General features: G+C 34.7%; 1 protein-coding gene across 4 annotated transcripts in view; it reads left to right on the top strand.

The window, feature by feature from the left end:
- The window catches only part of DLGAP2 (DLG associated protein 2), a 428,484-nt gene that overhangs the window by 189,659 nt on the left and 214,475 nt on the right, over nt 1–24,350 (top strand). For all 4 annotated transcript variants that reach the window (XM_058419831.1, XM_040059350.2, XM_040059349.2 and 1 more), the window contains one exon: nt 6,487–6,519. In XM_058419831.1, coding sequence (XP_058275814.1) covers nt 6,487–6,519 — 33 coding nt within the window. The remainder of the gene's footprint in view (nt 1–6,486; nt 6,520–24,350) is intronic.

The raw sequence follows: 24,350 nt of genomic DNA, 5'->3' as shown, positions 1-24,350 counted from the left end.
AAGAAAGAAAGAAAGAAAGAAAGAAAAAGAAAGAATCTGAAGGTAAAATGGGCTTTGTAGAAGAAAAGGCTAGTTGGTTTTTGTAGTCACCAAATGGGTGACTGAACACAGAGCAGGACATCTCCAAAGGAGCTGCTCTAGCATCAGTGTGGAACAAAGAGGATATTGTGAATGGATATTCTTGGTGGGCGTGTTAAAATCTTGCAGTTTATCCTACAGGTATGTCACATTGATGTTTCAGGAGATGATACTGTGCAGTGGCGAGATACCAACAGGAGGAAAAAGCTAAAATAGATGCAGCAAAAGACATAGGAGAAAAAATACACATGAGGAGAGAGAATGGAAAACATAGTTCATAATACTTTCAGCTTTTATTGGTGCTATTATAGTCATGTTTAGATATAAATATTGGATTAAACTCCTAAAAATTACTGACTTCACAGTTAAGCCTTAAATTATGCTTTGCTTTTCAGATGCACTAAATCTCAAAATCTCATTGTTACTCTATGTGTCTTTGAGTGCCACAGAATTCTGTTGCATTAACATCAGATGTAAATGATGTAAAGAGACTGATGACTTAGGTTGCTGATGAAAATGATGAGACCGTTGTGTTTCTTGCCTTTGGAACAAAAATCTGAAGAATTATCTGCTAAATTTCCTCTTGGATATTGATCTATTTTTTCTTTGTATTATTATTATTGTTGTTATTATTATTATTTCTATTATTACTATTATTACTATTGTTGTTTTGCCCAAGTGAAAGGGGGGACAGGAAAACTGATTACTGTTTTCTGTTGAGGCAAACCATAATTCCATAATCCTCAGTGAAAAAAAAAATAAAAATAATCTGATTTTCCTCTGATGCATGGAACTCTGGTATCAAATAGGCATTGATATTCAGTAATTGTACAGTGCTATCTGCTTTTATTTGACAGTCAGTAAATAGATCTAGAGGGGGGAAAAAAGGAAAAGCAAATAGAGAAATATAAGCAATAGAGAACATACATGTTTCTAATTGAAATTTAAAATAATATAGGCAGCAGGGAAGAGCAGTGCAGGGTAGCTGGAAGTATCAGATGAAAAGAGAGAGAGAAAGATCTATTATATAAATGAAGGAGAGATACAGAACTGGATATGTGGTTTATTATTCAAAGAGTAGTCAGAAGTGCTGACCTCATGCATTTTCTGAACGCAGTGCTGAGGAGACAAGTTATCCCCAGCACTGCTTCTCACCTTTGCATATTGTTTCTCACTGCATTGTCACTTCCATAAAACCTAGTCAAAATCTTCCAGGTTGGACTCCATAATCCGGATAAACCCCTGTTGAGTGCATAGCGTACAGTAAAGTGTAGTGTTAAATACCATCCAGTATTTTCTTTAATTAAAAATATTACTGATATGTGGTGTCTTAATCCTATTCCATTATGTAGCCTGCATGGATATTTTGCATTGCATTTTTCTTTTAATGGCTATTTTTGTATATTTCACATGGCCCTTATATTGCTTTCCTTACTGTACCTCTTTATAGTGGATTTGATTCTATTTACACCAGCCATATAAGTATATACAAAGAATGAAATATTAACATGTTTAGCAGAATAATTTATTTTCACTCTAATTTAAAATGGAATGTTGAACTCCACTCTTTTTTTGAGAAATAATGTTGGCATTTACATATCTGTGTTTATTATTTTTAATCATTCTTATCATTTGGATTAGACAAGAAAAACTATAAAAATGAAATACATTTCATAATATTGGTAGGGAAAAAAGATATTGTGTCTTCATGATAAATTTATTTCTTCATAGGGTCTTTCTTATGACCTATTTTGTCAGCAAGTTCTTGTATCTGGGAACATTATTTCTGTTGGCTAGACAATTTCAAATGACAGTGAGATTAATAATACGAATACAGGTTTTCCTTGTTATATTGATTTATTGGATCCTAAATCTCTGAACACTCACCTATATTAGTCATTTAACTATTGAAAGCTATGACAAAAACTTACTCAGATGGATGAGTGTTTGCAAGAAGGAGCATCTTTGTTAAGTGTAATTGATTAGCAATTACATACATACAACATAGCATACAACAAAGAAAGAATACCTCCTGTTAATGTATTGCTATAATACTTTGGATGGATCAGATATGTACAGACATAATCCATTACTAGGAATTGTGCAAGGGAGAGGCTTAAGAAATAACTTTGTCTAAAATGTGGTCATGTCCCTGCTTTTATTTCATCCACTTCAACATTTTATCCAGCATTGGTAAATAAAAGTTACTTGTCTGAGGCCATAATTTCATGTGCATTAATGCTGCTATAATAGGTGAGAGACTTGGATCCTGGGCTTATCTTACTAAGACTGGATATACTAGTTTATTTTTTTCTGAATGAACATGAGTACCAAGCTGCACATGAGGGAGTAAAGAGTATTCTCATTGCAAACAGGAAAAGTGTGTGCTGGGCTGCGTCAGCAGGAGTATGATTAGCAAATTGTCGAGGTGACTACTTCCCTCTGGTGTTGGTGAGGCTGGTGGCACTGGGAATACTGTGTTCACTGGTTGAGGTTCCCATCTTTCACAAGCATAGGGAGAAAATGGAAAGAGTCTAGTGGAAGGTCCTCTGCTCAGAGTAGTTGAAAGAGATGGGCTTATTTAGTCTGTTGGGGTGAAGATCCATAGCGGGCTACATGAAGGAGAGCTATGGACAGGATGGAGCAAAAGTCACTTTGGCAATGCTGAGTGATATAACGAGGAAGAATGGCCACAAAAAGCAGACCAAGAGATTTAAATACAGCTTAATGAGGTTGATGCAGCACTGGTGCAGGTTGCTCATTGGGGTTGTGGAATTCCCATACTTGGTGACTTTCAGGACTTGAGTATTAAGCCCCAGCAGAGTTGAACTTGTATTGGCAAAAGCCCTTCTCTGCTCTTAGTGGGAGGCTGAATGAGTTCATCTCCAGAGGTCACCTATAATAAACACTCCTCTTTCGCAGTGAATGTTACTATGAAGTCTAAGACATTTTACAACATTTAAAAAAAAAAAAAAAAAAAAAAAAAAAAAAAAAAAAAAAAAAAAAAAGGTGACTTCTTGATTTTGATTTTATGCTACATAAGTTTCTGTGGCCAATTAGGTGGCTGTTTCTTTCCTGTCATTGATAAATTTTTTGAGACTAGTTTAGCTTTTGCTGATACACTCAACTAATACTGATAAACTCAAGTTTGGGTGAGATGGATCTAAGCCTAAACAATGTAATTTCACCAGATGGAATGGTATACTGTTGTCATGTCTTTCATTGTTTTCATCTGCCCCCAGAATGGAAATTAAAATTAGAAATATTTACATTAATACAGGTGTTTAGCATTGAGCCATCTTACAGAAAGATCTTTTCTACCAACATACACCAACTTCACTACAGAGAAAAGAAGTTCAAATAAGTGTCAAATCATAGCTTCTTAACAGAATTTTTGGATTTCTGTATTTCTATATAATGTAAATCTATGAATAATTGAGTGCCATGTGTATGTTTTATGTGTTGTGGTTTTAGAAACTGAGGGCATGCAGTCTCTCAACAATACCCATAGAATGTACAGATCTAAGCAGACTATATAGAGAAGTAGTTGTTTCTATCTCTCTCCTACAGGCTCTGTGGAAAGCAGGGTCAGGCTTGTTTACATGCCTACTAGAAGTGGTTGTGTTTTTGTCACTCAGCCTGTAACTGTCAAGCGCAATGACAAGGGTATCTAGTCCCCCCAACCCCAGTGGCAAACTACAGCAGAGAAATTCATAAAGAGAAACTCAGTGGTGAATTATCCACATCCACAAAGTCTGCTTCTGACCTGTGTAGAGAGATGTGCTGCTGTCATTGTGAAATGATTCCCAGCTGCTGGAAGGCATAAAACCAAAATCCCCCCATGAAGTCTCCTCAGGCATGCTGAGACAGGGGGACACCTGGGTTGCCCATAGATACGGGACCCTAAATAAACATCTGAAAAAAACTCCAAAAAAGCAGTAGCCTGGCAGGGATAGTGCTGCCACCTATCAAGCTTTTGACAACTTTCTGACACTAGTCATAGCTGCAAGCTTTATTTTGCAGGTAGACTATCTAGCCTGCTGCAGACTTGTAATATTGGCACTAATTTATGTTTATGAGGAAAAAAAGAGGGAATCTAGTAATTTGTACTCTTGAGTGGGGACCTTTGGAAGATGGTGTTTGAAGGTGCAAAGTATGTCAGGCAGACTCTTTGGATTGTAAAAAACTGGTGAAGCAGTTATTAGCAGAAACACAGACGATCAAAAAAAGCCAGAAGTTCAGAAACCAAGTCTCAGCTTATTCTTCCTTATCAATCAGGATGACAAACTGCACAGAGACAGCCCATCTCAGTAAAACCTCAGAAAGTCTTTGAATTAAATGTGAAAAAAAATCTTCTGAGCTGCTTCCTCTGCATCACTTCATGTTGTGGCAAGTGCATTTTTCATCATGCAGTGAAAGAAACTGACCTGATTTACCTCTGACCAGGCTTTTCATACTCTTCACTGGAGATTTTCTCAAGCCTGCTGTGGGGGTGTTGTTTCTAGTTTGTCAGCTCTGCTGCACACACTAATGAGTTTGTTGATACAAATTTTGGCTACATCTTTCATGGTGCTGAACTGCTTTAAATTTCATTCCTTTCTATCATGCAACTTTAAGGAGCTCTAAAAGTTGTGATCTACCTATCATCAGCAGGGCTGCCTGGAAAAACTTATTCCTTTCCCACATGCATGCCGCAGTAGTAAAACCCGAATGATTAACATGTTTAAAATATATGAAAGATGTAGAGTCAAGTGCCATTACAAAGGTGGGTTACTGTGAGACAGTTTCTTATCTGTATGGAGAAAGTACTTCTAAATAACTGGCAGTGTCACTGCGGTGCTATAAAGGTCAATCTGCTCAGTACATGTGTTTCATATTGTATTTTTCTGACATTTTTTGCCTTTGAGTGAAGATTACAGCTAAAGTCAAATCTTCTATTTGTTATTCAAGGTGAAGATAATTTCATCCAGCTTTTGTAGTGGACTTTTATTTCCCAGGCATGTTAAACTGCTTTTTGTACTGATTTTATATTAAAATGTGTACGCACACGTGTGTGTGTCCATGCCTACATATACATATATATTTACTTCAGCATACTTGCTGTTGGACATGTTATTTTTTCACTTGATGGTTAAAATGAAGATTTCAGAGATTTGTGATATAAAATATATTTTCTTGTTCTGGTAGGACATTTACCGTATATCAGTATTATCTGTCATCATGATTAGATTCCCTGGAATTTCAATTATTTTGGCATTTGGATTCTAAACAGTAGCTTTTTTCTAAAGCTTCATACTGACTCCTTGTGGTTGTTCTTTAGAGAGACCCAGACGACCACCGATGGCAAAAGGAAAGGGCCTGCTCTTTGTCTGGAGGGGAATTATAGCTTTATTTGGTCCAGAGCTCCTTTAGCTCCGTCCCCATCCCCGCCGGTGCTGGAGAGACCAAGCCCCTGCCCATCCCGGGGCTTTTTCCCAGGGGGCAGGGCCCAGAGGCAGGGACAAGCCGCTGCCCAGGCAGGGACAAGGTGGGAGTGGAACAGAGTTGGGTTACATTCCAGTGTGGGAGATGGGCGCGGCTGAGCAGGGACAGACCATGTGATACAGTTTCCAAGGGGAACAGGGAAGAAAACATTACAAATCCAATGAAACACAATACGAACCAAATTAATGCATTACAACAACTCCTGAAGCATCTTGGTCTCAAGAGATACTTCAGACTATTTCATCCATGTGTCCACATATTTGTACATTATGCAAAATAGGTTTTAAGACAACAAACTTCCAAGTAGTGGTATGTGGATAAAGTAGTAACTGGTTTCAATTTTTGACAATTCAGCATCTTAAAGTCACCCCAGGACATTGCACATTTGGAGATTGTATGTTTGCTATGATGGAGTTTTGTTTCCTTCATTTCTATACTTGAATATTTTGCAGAGTATAAGTGTGTATTTGAATGACTGACTGACTTCTCTTGCCTGGGAGGACTTGGGAGTCTTTTATGAGAAAGGAATATAACTCTCTCACTATTACTGTTTGCTACCTCCAACAGTAAAATATTGGCAGGCTTAAACTTTTTATTTGAGTGACTGGTGTCGCTGCAGTATTGTACATATCACAATACAAAAAAATAATGTAGAAGCAAAAAGTCCTGCTACATGAATGCAATCATCTGGAGTCTCTGAAGGTGATAGTTTTATAAATGTAACTAAACATTTTTATAGTTCTATTTTAAAATTCTTCCTGCAAGAATATTTTTTTTAATTATTTTCCACCTTTTAAAATATGTGCTTAAAATAGAAGCGCATCTTTTTTGTGCTAACTTTGAGTTCTCTAAGTTTTGTTATATTTGGATATAATTATGACATCTTAAAATAAAGAAATTATAATTTTCTCTTTTTCTTTGCAGAGTCACAGTGTACACTCTGTGGGGAGCCTGAAGGTGAGTGTGTTTTCCTATTAATATTTTTCAAAGCAGCTAGAGATGAACACTTCACTTTAATAATACTTGTGTACAATAGATTGGAAATAGTACATGAATGATGGAAACCAATGAAAGACATTCTAACCTATGTTAGACATAAAAAATTATTTGAATTAATCTGAGCACATGCTCCAGGCAGGAAATACCATAAAGAACAAATATTCCATTAGAACAAAATTTGAAATATTTACTTTGTATTCTTTTGTGTGTTTGTCAGACTAATTTGTCAGTAAGTGAGAGTGTAAAAAGACATTTAAGGACATCAATTTGAGAATGGAAAACATAGAGTTTGGACATAAAAGAGAAACAAAACATATTTTTAGATTAGATATTACATTTACAGAGAGGCTAACACATTTTAGCTGATGAATTGAATAAATACTTCTTCTGAAATAAAGATAATTAGGTTGAAACCTATGTAGTTCAAATAAGTGCCCACATGACCACGTTTGATTGTTTTGTTAGGGTTTTTTCCAAGTAAATAATTGAATACCAAGATGAGACCCACATTTTACCTAAATGAATGCTCAAGCAATGAGAATATGATTTTAAAAGTATGCCATTATTGAAGAAAATATCTCTAATTTATTTATTTATTAACATTGGTGCTGCTATAAAGAAAATGTCAAGAGGTTAACTTAGTTTGAAATCAACCAGCTGGAGTCTTTATAAGAAACAGAGTTCAAAATAGTCAATGTAAATGCTGGAGCAAAGTATATGAACATATATATATATGTGTGTGTGTGTGTGTGTGTGTGTGTGTGTGTGCACTTGTGCGTGTATATATATATAAGGTTTTTCACAAAGACTTTCATCTTTACATCTTGAATAGTTGCTGAAAGAAAAGTTTCAGCTTCTAGTGTTTTATAAATTCAGGAGGGACAAGTTATTAAGATATGAAGCCTGAAAGTAGAAGGCTTGGAGACCTTGCATCTAGTGAAGTAACTCAGTAAATGAAACAATAATTATCTCCTTTTCCTTTGTTGTCTACTAACAAATAATTCCTAGGAAATTTGTTTGACTGCATTCCTTTAATAAACAGTCAATTGTTGATTTTTTTTTTTTTTCATTTTCTTTGTCCTTTATTTGATAAATTTATATTAATACAGATATAGGTAGGAAAAGGAAAAATGAGATTGGTGTTTGTTTGCCTTTCATGAGATATTTCTCTCCTGATAAGTTTGGCCAACTTTAAAGTTATGCATTGGATTAATTCTGTTCTATTATATCTGATGCCTGCTTCATAACAATAGTTTTCCTTTCTTTTCATTCCTGCTCTTTCATATCTCTTCAGCTTTGCAAATATTAATAAATATATATGGACTTTGTAAAAGGGAAATTTAAAAAAGGGGGGTATTTTTTTTAATATTTGTATGACTAAAAACCCACATTCAAAAAAATAACTATATACATTACTGTAGGAACAGGCCTCCAGAACATAACATTCAGTTTTTAGCTATACAGAACTGAACTTTTCCAGGAGTGAATGTCTCCTGGATCACCAGTCTCTCCTCTAAAACACAGTATTAGTGGCATTTTAATTATTAATTCTTTGCTTCAGTTTTAAAAATGTTGATATAACGGTCACTTTCGATTAATGACATGACATAGAATCCGAAGTTTTTCCCTTTCCAGATAAGCACAAATTCTTATCTAACACTGATCATTCACAGAAGTTTGATATGTGATTTTTGTGATGAAGAAGCATTTGCTCTGAGGATATGACTTCTGTTTTTAAAAAGCCATTCTAAGAGAAGCTTCATATCTCAGTTGTAAAAACAAAACAAAACAAAACAACCCCTCAAAAATATAATTTTCCTATGAAGTGTTCTATAAATTTTGCTATGCTTCCATAGTACACTAAGAGAAGAGAAGAACTAAAAAATCAAGTTTTGCAGTGTTCTAAGTGTAATTTCTGACTTTTCTCTCTATACTTTTTCAGAAATTTAAGATACTTTGTGGCTTGTGGTTTGCTTTTTTTGAATTTGAGGAAATTTCAGATAGTATCAGTTAAAGTTAGTTACTGTTTGCCTCCAAGTTCCTTTTTTCTTCCTCCTTTTCAGATAAAAAAAAAAAAAGCCAAATTCACTAGATGCCTTAAAAAAGTACTTTAATATATCAAGGTGAATGTGCAGAATTATAGGACAGACATGCCACAGTTTCCAAAGTGTTAAGCAGAGTTTCATCTGAGAAATAGTAGATGTGGGGAAATGTCTCCAGCTTGGGTGAGGGGGAGACAATGTTTCACATCTTATGTTTTCTGGGTTCCTCTGAAGCTGTTTATGCCATTTCTTGAAAGACCTGCAGGCAGCTAGATGTGTTCTGATCAAGTTTGGCCTTCTGTAACAGAGGTGACAGAATGGAAGCCTTTTGCGAGCTTCAAATTCTGATTGTCAAATTGGTCAACTGTAGTCTCACTGTTCTCATTACGGTTCATCCTTTCTTTAATCATCACACCCACTTTCAAAACCAGCAGTTTTGTCCAGAATTATCTGAGTGTCATAAAAATGACTGTAAAACTGAGCTTTTTGCTGGGGGCACTTTGTCAGGTTTTTAACAGTTAATGCTGCACTGCAGGAAGCAAGCACATTTATTTGCATACACGTTGTTGCACAAGTGTGGAACAATGTGTGTTCATTGTACATATTTTGTAGAGTGAAAACGTATCAGATATGGAAGGTAGATATAATTTACGAGAGTACAGATTTCTTATTTCGGTGTTTTGCCTGGGAATTTGTGGTTCTGCAGTTAAATGTGTCGCGTGTCCTCCTTTGTGTCCTATCTAAAGAGAATGAGTTAGATAATAAGTCTTTTGTATGAGCTGTAAACAATTGTGTGTTCAAAAATAATGTTCAAAAAGTTTGCTCTGTTACTGTGCCAGCCACCATTCCTGTGAGTGTGAGATATTTGAAGACTATCAGGGTTTTTTTAAACTGAGAGGAAACTAAAGTGGCAGAATCCCATTAGCGTGGCTACTTCAAGCAGATCCATCTTCTGGAAATGCAAGAGCAGCAATGACGTATTTTCAGAGAGGTGACAACAGCTACATTTGGGGAAGTGATCTGCAGCTGACAGATTATATTGTCATGGTAAATATTGCTGGGTTGTTCTTTGCTGTATTCCTGCTCAGATTTTAAGTGAGGATGGAATGTTATAGATACGTGTCTAGCTGAGTCTTTGTGACAGCTGAAGTACTCTGTTAGACACACTGGTGTAGTCATGAGAAGTTTCAGGAAGAATTATCCGCATAAATCCTCTACCAGATGTTTCTGCTCTTTCCAAAACTTTGTATTTATTCACAGAAGTTTTTGAAAGGATGATATGATCAAATGTTATTTTCTATATTATCAAAGCAGAAAACAAGTACTTTTGGTGGCAGCTAAAGTTTCAGTAGACTGCTCTGTCTTCTCAAAGCGTGTAAAAATGAAAGCTTTTCTTCCAGGCATTTTTAATATTATTAACTCCAGTAGTGTCTTACTCTTTCTATAATTTGTCCAGTTCATTCAGATTCTTCCTCAATGTCTCAGATCTCTTTTGGGCTGTGGTATACACCTACAGTTTGAATTAACTTTGCCCATTATTTTTTACCAGTAAATGGCACAAGAACTGGTTGGTGGTGTTAGACTTGCTGGGTTTGTGGTAGCAAACTTTAAATAGTGAGCCTTTTAATTAGTAAAATAAATATTCTGAGCAAAAGGAGAGCTAAGAGTAGACTCATTTCTTATTGTATCTCACATTGCACGTTGGGGTTTTATTCCTAAACTTGTTCTTCTGTTAAGTTAAACAGTTAATAGTTCATATAGCCAATTAATAGATAGTGAGTGACTACTCCAAGTGTCAAAAGATTCAGAAATTTCTTACAATTATATTTTATCTGATAATAAATCCAATTGCCAGACGATAAAGTTGATTTTTTTTTACTGTTGATTTAAAATTTGATCTCAGATACCCACATAATTTTGTCTTTCTCTGAGAAAAGATGAGTTTGTGCAAAATTTTTAGCAGTTACAAGAATGCTAGCATATGTCACAGATTTATCCTTACAGAAGTTTATGTCAATTACTTGTAGGAGGATTTTTCATATGATTAATAGTAAAAGATAAATTTAATTTATTTTTATTCTATTTTTATTTTGCAAAAGAGGTTTTGAACGTTCTGAAATAAAAACAAATTGTACTGTTTAATTTTATTTTCTCACAAGATGCATAAAATATTCAGTAGAACTTGGGAGATATAAGAAAATAAATAAATATTTGACAGTAACAACAAAAAACCTCTGTATTCCTGGATGAAAAAATGACTTTTTCAGATACGTCAGTGTTAGAGAGATGTATTTATTTCAGATGCTATCAGCTTTGGTGCCTTTTGTGCTCTGGTTAATGCTACTGTGTTGGAGTTTGGAGGGAGATAAGTCTGGTTTTTTACTTTGTTTTGTTGGTCTGTTTTATTTTGTTTGGTTGGGGCTTTTTGTTCAGTTTTAGTTTTGTTTTTCTTCTTTAAATAAATAATCTGGAGAGTACATAGTTCAAAAAATACCCTAAACTTAGCAATATGTCTTAATAGTGATGATGTTCCATCTGTGTAATTCTGGCTCTGAATATAAATACCATTTCCCTTGGTATCTCAAGGAAAACTATTGCAGGCATATGAACAACCCTAGAGAATTTGCTTAATCTTCATTTTGCTAATCTTAACATTTAGTAATCTGCACTGAGAGCTGACAGTTTTGCCACTATTAGCAATGACTTTCAAGAGTCTGTAATCTTAACTTTTTATACTTCTGCTGTATTTACAAGATCAACAATTGCCAGTAATAAAACAAAAGTTGTCTGAGGAAGCAAAGTACATTTCACAACATATAATCCTGACATTTTAAGGAAACAATAATAGATAATAAAATGTACTTTGCCTAATTTAAATATTTCTTCTTTTGCTACTAACTATAAAAATAAAAAAATCACAATTGTTTCTTCATGTGAGAAGTTTTCTTGTTCTGTATATGGATCATGAAATACTTAAATAGATTATGGTTCCTGTTATGAACATAATAATAATAATTCATAATTATCACCTGGAGTGATTGAGATAATGCTGAGTTTATTCAGTCATGTATAAAAAAATTTATGTAAATTTAGGGTCAAGATCTTCAATCTTTCTGCTTTGATCTATTTGTACACCAACACCTTGGTTTTCATGAAGAGACACATCTGTGTGCCCTGGGTAAACTTCCTTCCTAGCATGTAAATAATGATAAATAAAATTACTGGTAGTCTGAAACTTCCTCCTGATGCAAGTATTGTTAATAAACTTTTTGTTAGCTCTATAGTTACTACTCTCTAAGTGATTTTATTTGTCGTTTTTATAGAAACTTTTTCAAGTTTCACAGAATTATATTGCTGTCATACTCCATTGAATAGTCTGTAAATATTGAACTATTTTTTTACAAAAAAAAAGCAAGTTAGTTACGCTACATGCTTTTTAAAATAATCTGGAGATTATTTGGAGATTGTATGAACCTAAGTATTTTTTAATGTCTTTCTCACTGAGATAATATGTGAGACTCTACCAATTAATTTCTTTGGGATACCGAGTTAGAGTATATTAATAATGGGCATTATTCTTGAACTGTGCTAAGTTTTATATAAAATTAAAAGGTGTGATGTGTATCATGATTTTTAGGAAAGAATTATAATTTTTTTTTTTTTTTTTCAAACCATGTCAGACCACAGGTTGCTGCTGCATTTTTTTCATGTTGCCTGCATTTAGGCAGACAGAAAAAGTTGTCTACAGTATGTCTGCTATGATTTAGTTGCTGAAAAAGTTCTCAGTGTCTGGCTATACTTGAAATATTTGAAGATTCAGTTATGAACCTTCAAATTTATATAGTTTAAAAAGTTATATATAACATTATTAAAATTAATAATTTTGTCTATAACTATAAAGCTTCCCATTTTATCTAGTTGAATTGAAATAGAGAATGGTATATTCAAAAGCCTAGGTCCTGTGTACACTGTGTGTGAGATATGGTGTTACTAATTTTGGTTTATTTATAGTCTATCTTGTGGTTACTTAAGATAGTAATATTTAAAGAAACAAATCTCATTTTATTTTAAGAAAAAATATATATTATTTTTAATAAAGTGTGTGCCAGACCTTCATTTAATTTATATTTAGGATAAATTAAATTAATTCTTCAGCTATTTTTACTTCTCATATGTACAGGAAACAGCTGTACTCAAACCTACATTGTTATTCTTGTTTTTTTCATCTACTGATCCACTCCCCTGAGTTTTGCAAACCAAAAAAAAAAAAAACCAAAAAAACCAAACCTGATTTAATTTAGATAAATAGGATGTAATCCCAAATGCAAAATCATTTCACATTCATGTGATTAAACAAACAAACAAAACCAAAGACAAGGACCATCTTATCTCTTTTGCTCCAACATGATTGAATAAGTGAAAAGCTGATTAGATTTCAGGGGATGAGGGGAGAAAGGTTGGCCTCAAAGGCTGTAGTCAGTACACACATAAGGCTTCATGCAACATTAGAAATGTGAATATTTCCTCTGCCAATAGTGGATGAAGTTGCAAATGTAATTTAGTTGTGTAGGGGACTAAATTGCCTCAGGACTGCAGTGTTTGCTGGAGTGGAGGCCAGTGTAAGTAAGGTTGGTATTTTAAATTATTTTATTTTAAATTATTTAAATATTTAAAATTAATCTTTGCATAGAGGTAGACGTATATATGTACACTTCTTGCTTCCATTTTTTTTTCTTTTGCTGTTTAGCACGTTTTCATATTACATGAAATGTCCTGTTTCACTGTTATATGTCAGATTTGTGTGCTGAGTGTTAATTTCTGCAGGACCTTCCTCTTAAAGATGCTGTTTTAGAAGTATGTCTCGTAGATGAAAACTTTTGTAGTGTGACCTGTATGTGCTTTTCCTTACCCTCTAATTTCCATGCTCTGCAATTCAACTGTAATACTTCTTTGTATATACACATAGCAGAACTCTTTCTGTTGAACAGTAATGTCTGCAGAATATCACCTACAGCTTCTAGCATACTTCATGGTTTAGAAACTTATTTCTGCATCTTTGTAGGATAAGAAACATGGTGGATTTCTACCTAAACATAAAGATTTTTTTTTATTTTTTTTTTAAAGGTGGCACATTTCAACATTTATTCATTATTTAATTTACTATGGATTTGACCCAGTAAAGCTGAAATATGCTGATATTATGGGTTAAGGCCTTTTTTTTTTTGTTCTGCAGTGTGTAGATTGGGGTGGACAGTTTGCAAATTTGATTTGATTTTCACCATACCACTCCCTAGACCTGTCCTTTAGTCCCAGGCTCAGGGTGGGCTCAGATCATCCTGGCCTCTGCAGATACCCGCATAAAAGGAAATCTAGGCCTGCCTTAGCTTGCAGTTTTATATCTAACAGGAGCCTTGTGCTACTGGGGAATTGTAGGAAAAGATGAGGCTAATTCTAAATGTAAAATTGAACATGAGTCAGATACAAAATGCTCAAAGTGCCACTGGATCTTCTGTATGCATGATTAAGTGATTGTTTCTCAATCAGTATTAAATTCTTCTGGGTAGAGAGGGAGTCTTAAAAAAATCTGCAATTGTAAAGTTTGGGAATCACAAATGTAACAGAAAGCAGAGAAAAACTTCCATTCCTATCACCACTGCTATCTTCAAGAATGAATATTTCCAATCCATCTTCTGAAACCTATTCACAAATAAATTACATTAATATTATTGAACATATATACACATTTCATTCTGATTGAGCAGATCATGAATGATTATTACTTTGAATCTACATCATCAATCTGAAAAGGTTAAGAAATAGTGTGCTAGCAAAAGAAACACGGTTTTGAAGACAAAACCTGAATTAATTTAAAAGAGATTTCCATGCAGAAAGAATGCTGGTTTCTCCTAGACTGTACATTTGCATAAGTTATCTTAGATAACTTCTGGCAACATTCATATCAACAATGTATGAAAATCCTGAGCTCTTACTTAGTGCAGAGCTGCAACTGATATTAGTGGAAATATTGTGTAGAAAATTAAGTAGGACTTTCACAGCAAAGAACTTCAAGCAGATTGATTTTGTCTTCTGTACCTGCTGATTATTTTCTGTAAGCTTTCATCACAGTTTTAGTCACTGGAATCTTCTCACGCCTTATAAAATATTAAAGGCAATGTTTTAATGCAATAATATGTGACAAGGAAATAGCTTTCAGAACATGGTTGGAAATACTTTTTTATATTTGCTGACTGACTGTTCATGAAAATGAAAAATATGATGGTAGCAACTGTGTTAATAACTATCAACTTGTGCAGATGAACGTTAAACAAACTTTTCAGTGCTGATCTCTGAAAAATATTTCAGAAAAATCTTGACATGGTATTGTTCCAATTACTGGAAAAATGCATTTCCAGGTGCATCAAGAGGCAGCATGTCCTTCACAGGGCTGTTCTACCTCAGAGATGGTTTTACAAATTTTATAACAAAGTTTTGCAAATACAGCAGAAACTTGGATGAGTTTGTTCTTTCCCCACAGCTTATTTTTCTCAGTGTACAAATGGACTACCACTGAATGCCTCAGCATGCTTAGGAAAAGGAATAAACCCTTATATTAATGCTTCACAAAGGTCATGGTTCACCCTTGATTTGTTTTACTTAACATAGCCCATTAAAAGACGGTGGGATAAGTGTATTCTGTCAGATTCTGTCAGGCTTTGTACATGGTCCAACAAGTTATGTGGAATAAAATGAAAATAATTTTGTTCATTGTTTAGAATTCAGCTTTGAATGTTGAGCTTGGTTACACTAATATCTATTATCAGGATTCGTTATGTGACAGACTTAGTATTACAGCATAGAAATAATTTTTCTTTCAGTGTATGTTGAGACAGTAATCTCTTGGGGGTTTTTAGCTTATGTTGAATTTTCATCATTCCATTAATTTTTTTGTTTGTCAAGTATATAATAACAGTGTTCTTTTTTCTAACTGAATGTCTGTGTTTGCAAATCAGGCTCCATACTGAAAATAAACTTTTAAGATAATTCCATCTCAATAATCTCTGTTCCTTACCAAGAACATCCAAAACTAGGGATGAAAGATTATCGTGTAGATTATTGTAAATTATGGGTTTTTTGAACTGAAATTAGATTTAAAATATCCATGGTACTATTCACAACATTTACTTAATATTTGCCTTTTCCTCAATAACCTTAAGTTCACTGTATAGATATAAAAGAAATTAATTCCCTTACCGATGAAAAACATGTGGGTGTTTTTTGTCTTCCTTTGTATTCCTTTGTATTTACTGTGTATAAAGTACATTAAACATAGTTTTGAGCTAGACATAGTGATTTTCACTTTTCTGGTGGTGAAACACCTGATTAAGTGGTTGTTTAACCACTGAAATATTTGCCTTGTACCACAAAAACAACAGGGAGGATCTGGAGGATATTTCTGAAGAAAAGCCAAAAAGAATCTTCTTCATTTGGTCTATGCTAGCAGACTAGACACTTTATCATCAAGAAAATCCATGCAGTTCAAATTCTGACCTTTTCTTCTGTAAGCTAAATCTGATTCTTGATACCAAAAAGTTTATGTATGTGTTGTGTTTTCTAGCTAGCCAGTTGCTGAGATTTTAAACCCAGCTTGGGAGAGAGTTTCTTGTTATGATTTACTTCATATTGTAAAAGTGCTTTCATAAAAGAACATGTTATTATTGTCTCTGCCATGAGAAACTTTTTGCAGCAATCAATATGTGATTTAGGAATCCTGCTTGATACCAAAGGTTCTCTGCCTGCAGAGGTTGGGTCTGAGTGCACTCTGTTTTAAGTATGGGGCTTTTTTATAATCTGTATATGAATATCTTCATATTGATCTAAAACCTAAAAAAAGTAAAAGCAAAAATTCTTGCTTTAAGCAAAAGACTAGCAGTATAGGGTTTCTACGCTTCAACAACCATAGATATAAATGCACCTCCCACAAGACATATGACAAGGACAAACTCAGCTTGCAAGGTTGAATTCCAGGTATTTGGTAAATAAGCAACAGATTCACTGACTGATGGACATCTTCAGGTAGACAAGTGATCAAATTCCACTTAACAAAGAAGAAGCCAGAATTGTGGAAGAGAGGTGAAGTTTTAGATGATGGGACTTACACAAGAGCAGAATTGGGAAAACATAAAGAACTTCGAAACTATCACCAACAGTGATATTCAAGAGCAGCAAGGAACAAAGGAAGGGAGATCCCTCTCTGTGTTTTTTTATGACACAGTATAAGCTATTTTTCTTGTGCTGGGTCATGGCTTAAGTCACAGTAAGAAAAATGTGATTTATTTGCAGAATCTTTATAAATATAATTTGTTTGTTAGTGTTCAATGTCTTTAACCTTGAAAAAGTGACCTCAGATTACCCACAACCTGAGAGGAGACAGATACATTTATGATCTCCCAAACCAATATAGCTGAGCTTCAAGTTCTTGTTTTGTGAGATGAGAGCAGAGAGACCATGGAAGGAGATTAAACACATCCATTTCTCTTACTAGGAAAACCAAATACAGAAGCATCATCTAGCACAAAAGGTCAGCTCTGGATATGATAGATGATGTAACAGAAGGGGGACAAACACCAACTTTGTAACTGGAATTCTTGCTCTAGTCCATTTTTGTTGGATTTTTTTACAGTGTCATAGCCTCTAAAGCACACCTGCAGTGAATTTGGCTCCATTTTAGCATTTTAGTATGTCTGTGAAAAATACTTGTACTCTGCTAAAACACATAGTACCTTTCTGCCACAATTATTTTAACAGGGAAAGCTCAGGACTTGATGTATCTGACTGAGTAGGCAACACAAACTGAAATGATTAATGTGTTTGAAAGGGGACAGTTAAGGAAATTTTGCACAGTTGTTTTTTTACAAGACAGATGAGGTTGAATACTTTGTGCCTGCATTTTTGCTCTGTTCCTAACATTATCTTTTAGAAAGATCAGCCTGTGAATATGAAGGCGTATAAAGACTTGTACAATATATTTTAACTAGACATTGACAAATCAATCATTCCAACTCACAGCGGAAAGAAATAGGCAATTTGTTACTGTCTCCAAGAATGATGGAGATAGCAGGAAGAGTTGGAGGAGAATCCAAAGTGGAACATTGGTAGAAGCAGAAACAAAATTCAGCCCTAGCTGACTTTGTAGTTGCCTACTATCCCTGCTGACTGATTTCAAGGTGTGGCTGTAAAAATACAATTTCTACTTGGTTCTAAACAACAAGCGTTCTGTAGCAAAGCTACGTTACCCTCACAACTGAAAAAGGAGATTACTTGTTAACATCTGATGAATTACATTTACAATGGAAACTTCAGAAACAACCAACTCTGGAGATATAAATTCAGTACTTGGAATTAAAAAGAGTAATGTTCCATATTGTTTTCTGGGATATTGCTACAAATACATTTTTTAAATACGAGGTCATATTAAAGAATATGTTATTATTGATAAATTTAAAAACATACAGTCACTCTCTCTCTCTCTCTTTATATATTTTTTTTTTTTTTCTTTTTTGTCAGTGGCTATTTTCTGTGTGGCCAGTGGCCAGAGAATTAAGTGCTTCCAACAGAGAATTAGAAAAAAAACCAACAAATCAACACTTGGATTACTTTGAAAGTTTATAAGATGTGGTAGTAAACAGCGCAATTATGTAGTAAGAGAACAGTGTCCCATTTAAATCTGTTGTAAATCAGCTGTGGTCACATCACAAAATGCTGTGCCATTCAATAGGGATCTAAATGACCACAGTAATAGAAGGCTCTGAGGCAGAACCTAACACACCTAGTTTTAAATAGAATCACAGAATGGTTTGGGTTGGAAGAGAACTTTAGATCATCCAGTTCCAAACCCCCTGCCATGGACAGGGACATCTTACACTAGACCAAGCTGCTCAAAGCCCCATCCAACCCGGTCTTGAATACTTTCAGGGAAGGATCATCCACAACTGCTCTGGGCAGCCTGTTTCAGTATCTCACCACCCTAATAATGAAGAATTTTTTCCTTATATATAACCTAAATCTCTCTGTTTTCAGTATAGAAAATACATCAGGTGTAAACTGTGGTCAGAATGTTTATGCTTGTTTTGTAGTGATTGGTTGCTTACTAAATTTTAAATTCCAGATAACATCTAGTATGTTTTGAGTCCACAGAGACCTTTCTTAATAAGATGTATGATCTAAAAAGAGATCAAATGTCTAGTGAAGACAAAGGGAATTTATGAAGCCAAAGTGACAGTATTTAACAGAAGCAACATTTTAATAAAATTTATAGAAATTAATGATAATTGTTTTCAAACTAAAATGTGGGAACACAGCAGGACAATTCCAAAAATGTCAGGCTCTTTATCTCTGACTGGTTTAGAAAGAGATAATTGCATTGTAAATATTCAGAGCTTTGATGTTCTCTTCAACTCACCAGTTCCTCCTTATGGAACATTTTTCATTCTGTGGTAAACATCTCTCCTGAATCACCCTGGATTTAGTGCTATAAGTCCCTCCATTCCTCTTTCTGTTTCCTTGCAGCATCATGCATCATACTCCATTTACTAAAATATGCACCATAGAGAATTTTGTTTCTTGTTTGAACAGGTAATTCATTGATTAATAAATGCTGAATAATTTATTGAAGAAGAAGAAGCTCCCTAGCTATACTGAACTTCTGGAAGGGTTTTATTATGGCTCTAATTTCTGGTGAAATAACATTGATACAGTGTCTCTCCTCAGGAGAAGTGACTGTAATGAATATTAATTTTAAAGGAGTGATCTAAAAGTTTAGGTTGAGGTTAAGTTTTGAAGAAAAGGTCAGACCTTGTACAAAGAAAACATATCTTGGAAATATGGGGACTAAGATGACAATGTGCTTATTAAAGTTTTATAAAATAAATATACTCCATAGCCAATTGACAAGCTCTCCTTCAGATGTAAGAGATCCTGCAGTCCCTGTTTCACTTAGTTCAGAACAGGAACACTGAAGCTGAGTCTGTTTTCCAGATGAATGCTCTGGTCTGGATTAAAGTCTAATGTAGAACAGATCTCCAGTGGCCTATGTAACCATTCTTCCTTTGAAAGAGTAGATGGTTGTTTCTCAATAATGGTACAAGGGAAATAGACAAACACATTAACCAAAAGTAAAATTCAGTCACCTATTCTAGTTCTGTTTTTAAGAAATAAAAATGAAACAAAAGAAGTGCATGGAGAGAACAGCTCTGTTCAGTGAATATTTCCATTTACATAACTTCAAGGTTTTTTGGTATTTCCTATGCTTTCCATTTTTTACAGTTTGAGAAATGTTAATTTGAATAATCAGATCTAAAGCATGGCCTCTCTGTATATATTTTAGTATGTCTAAGAGATTTTTGTAGAAACACCACATTTTGGAGAGACCATGCAGTGGGTTACTGGGCTTAAAATCTCACTTTTAGAAACATTAATTTTACTGAAAATTATTTGGAACACTAAAAGGAGAAGCTTGCTATGCTTGCTGCCAGCAGGTTTGTTGGTGATGTTTAGGATGCTGACATCGGCCTGTCTGTTTTGGATTCATTGAAGTGTTTGAGCTTACAGCCCGGGCTAAAACAAGGGGATTGCTGGTTCCTGGACAGCAAATTCACTGACCTTGCTTGATCCTACCTCCATCAGCTCCCAGGGATTGATTTCAAACTGAGTGTAAAACAAGTACCTTTCTCAGTGACTCAGTAACCCAAGTCTGGCCACTTAATGTGTGATTTTTGTGCTTTTATTGTATTTCAGAGAAAAAAGATGAAGTAATATTCTGTTTATCCACATGTTTTGTTTACTCTCAAGTCAATTTGTATCTCTTGCCATTTTACTGCACTGAGCAGGAAAACAGCCTTGATCCTCAAAAGACATCTGAATCTTTACATCAAGTAACAAAGGCAAACTCAAGGGCTGCTCTCTGAGTACATATCAAAGCTTCAATGAATGGGTTGTTTTCCAGTTTAGTTTTTAACAAGAAAAGGGAAAGGTGTTAATGTAAAGAAATAAAGTTTGTAATTAAGCATATAGTAGGAATTAAACATGCTCCTGAAACAGAACATCTCAGTTTCTTAGATAAGACTGATATCCAAATCCATTCTGTCCTTTGTCTTATTTCTCAAACTGATGCACAAGACAAGATTGATTAAACTGATCTACAAATTGTTTCCCTCTCTTCCCACTGTGATTTCCCTTTTTTTGTCTTACTTCAATCAAGTAGGCTTTGTAAAAGTATAAATCAAACAGTTCAATACCACTTATGACTGTTATGATTACTTTTTTTCACAGAGCTGCATGTTTAATGTATAAGATAGCTGAATGGGTAGTCACAGAGACAGCTTGCAACCTGAGTACTGATAAATTAAGACCATAGTTCCTACTTCTTGTATAGAAAAGTATTGAATATTTTGAAAAGTTCTTCAAATAATTCTCTGCTTCCACTGCCACTTGTCCCTAAATGTTCATGGATTGCACTTATAACGCAGCACAAGTGCATGCTAGTAAGGATGATTGATAGAATTGCCTTGGAGGTTGTGTGATGAGGAATGAAAACTGCAGCTCTCAGAAGATCTGCAACAGGATGGCAATTGTTTGATCAGCTGTGGCATCCCTACTAAAGCTCTAGTGAGACTGGAGCCCTTCAGTCTTATAGAATTCAGGCATGTCACAGCTTTGGCTCTTCCCAAAGCACAGCAATGCTGTCAAGACGGGAAGAAAGTCGCTCAAAGAATTGTAGCTGCTGTGCTCTGTGTCTGGAATGCGTAAAAGTCTCAGATTCTCAGATACATATTTCAGGAGCTAAGGGTGAGCAAGTTACCTACTGGCATTTTCACTAGAGAAAGTAAAATAATCTATGCTTGGAGGAAATTCAGAACTGGAGAGGTTATTAAAAAAACAAAAAACAAAACCCAACCAACCAACCAACCAAACAAACAAAAAAAACCCGCAAAGGAAACAGAAGGAGGAGGTGCCATGTGAGCAGCAAAAATATTGCTGATGCAGCATTATCTAGAAGTTAGGCTTGTGAGTAAGACGAAAGGTCATTATCACAGGACACTTGTACATTTTACTGTTGACCTACTGGGACATGAGGACAATGAGAGAAATCTTCCACCGGATCTCAGGAGACTTCTGAAGTACACAGCTGTCAGGCCTTGGACCAAGAACAATGTATGCACTTTGAAATATAAAATTCAGCTGTGAAATTGCTGGTCAATCAACAGCCTAAGAAAGGCTAATACATTATTTGTTTAGTTGTCTGCTTAGCTGCTCAATTGAGCACACACTTTGTCCTAAGCAGTCAGGTTTAAATATTTCATGATATGTAATATAATATTTATTATTAGTAATAACCAGCTTAAGTCTGTTATGAAATTTTTTGTTGAATTAGGTATATTTTTTTTACAGCTGTGGGAAAAGAGAAATTATTTGTTTCATAAATCAATAGGGCTGCCCCACCTACAACTGAATTCCCATTGAAAACTAAGGATCAGCTGGCTCTTAATTATCAAGTCGGCCATAATTTTCAGGAATGCAGAGCTGAATACTACAGTAAAGTGATGTTGAATGGTATGGGGGAAAAAAACAGGATTTGAGGGCTATATATCAGGAATTTCAAGGATGAATATAAGCATTTCTACTGTGCTGTACTTGCTTAATCATATTATCAAAAATACAAAGCTGAAATTAAGAATGACTTAAAGTGATAAAACTCTGAAATATCTGAAATGGGACCTGTTTATGAATACTTTCTGTATGCAAACCCATATTTTAAGAGCCTACTTTCCATGAGAACATTGCTGCTGTTATTAACTGACAGTCAAAATTCTTTCATCTATTTTATCAAATTAGTGCATTTTTGATATACAGATATCCCATAATACCTCTAGAAGTTAACGCATCCCTTGTAAACACAGAATTACGTTAATTTGCTGTTGAACAAAGCTCCTGTCAGGTGTCTGCTGACAGAAAAACAGCACAATGCTGTTTTTCATGCGAAAAGACATTCAGGCAAAAGTGTATATGTATTCAAAGTGAGGTCTGTTATAATTTTAATCAATTTTGAGCTAATATGTTTAATGTAATTTATTTACTATTTAATGTAGCGTCCCTTTGGTGAGAAATACAAGCAGTTAATGACCTGCAAAATGTTTCTATGTAACTAAATTCTAAAAGCATTTGACAATTAATTGAATTATGCCTTGAAATCTGCCATTCTGGGAATATTCTAGCAATTGATAAAAAGCCTGCTTTCTATACATAGAGCAAACTTTTCTCTGCCTACAGCTGTGTCCATGGTTTTCACTGTGAATCAGAATACATATATTAAGAAGTGATAAGATAAATGGCCTTAGACTTATAGTTTTAATATAAAAACTTATATTCTCATTTTAGATAAAAAACATGTCACAATTGTACCTACTAGATCACTTGAACATTTGAGCTGTGAATTTTCTTTTTTCCGGTAAAAAGAGGGTGAAATATCTGGGGGAAAGTATATTGACAAGCTGTCCTACCTTTTGCCCACAAGTGCTATTTTAGCATAGGTTTTTTAGCAAGGTTTTTATTTATTTATTGGTCAATCTAAGAGGAAAAAAAAAAGTGGGAAAATGAGTGCACTGGAAGTGGCACTGTCTAGGATGATAACTTCTGTATTGTTAGTTGTGGATGAAGATTTTTAATGTTTTCTATTTTGCATATGTTTTGTAAATCCTTCCATCATATTGTCCTCTGCACTGCAAGTCCCAGCCTACAGTATTGCTGGGGAACACAGCTGAAGAACTTGTGTTCTAATCTCTACAGATATAAACGTAATCTTAAACTTGTTTCCAAAAATAAGAGTATCTGTCTCTTACTCAGCTGCTCCATAATTAACCAGTTATACTATTAAAAAAATAGATGGACCAACTTGCTTTAAATGTAAAATGTGGCCAGTGACCCATAAATGAATCTTCAAAATTCAGAAGAGTATTTTGTTATGCATGTCTGGGGTAAAAATAAGGATTATAAAAACGTGTAAAGTTGAGCACCGTTCCTTAGTCTGGGGTGCATTATGTCTGTCAGCCACACACTGACAAGTAGCACTGTCTCTGCTCCAGCCTGTACACCCAGCATCTCTCTGCTGTAGGTTATTCATCATCTTGCAGGTACACTTACTGTCCTTCTTTCTCCGCCAGGCAAATTACCCTGTGCTTCTCTCTTTGTTATCTTTTCTCCTTCTTCAGCAACTTCAAACTTCCTCAGACTCACCTTCAAATTTCATGTCAAGCTTGCCTGCAGCTTGACTCACACTTGGCCCTGCTGTGGCTTGTTTACTTAGATTTAATTAAAATGCACCCATCCAGAACTCTGGGCAAAACCTTAAATTTCTGCAGTATTTTCACATTACTTTCTCTATAAGCCTAGAATAGCCTCTTTCTTCAATTACACTAAGCAATGTAAAGTCTTTCCCTCAAAACCTCCCATAGTCTGACTCCTTGCTTAACTACCAAACCTCTGTTTTTACCTTCTTTAGCCAATCGGGAATTTAATTTATTTCAGTTACTGAAGAAATAAACTACTGTGGTTAGGAAGGTCAACCTTAAATTATTTGTTTATTTCTGCATTCTTTTCTTTTCTTCCTGGTACTTTTAAGAATTTTATTTTATGGTCAGGAGAGTAGTTTCATCATATGAACACTAATTCCTTTAATGTGGTTGAAAAAATCCC

Source organism: Hirundo rustica, chromosome 3 (genome assembly GCF_015227805.2).
Source record: "Hirundo rustica isolate bHirRus1 chromosome 3, bHirRus1.pri.v3, whole genome shotgun sequence".
Lineage (NCBI taxonomy): Eukaryota > Metazoa > Chordata > Aves > Passeriformes > Hirundinidae > Hirundo > Hirundo rustica.
Note: the sequence above shows the minus strand (reverse complement) of the source record. Positions and strands in the feature narration are given on the sequence as shown.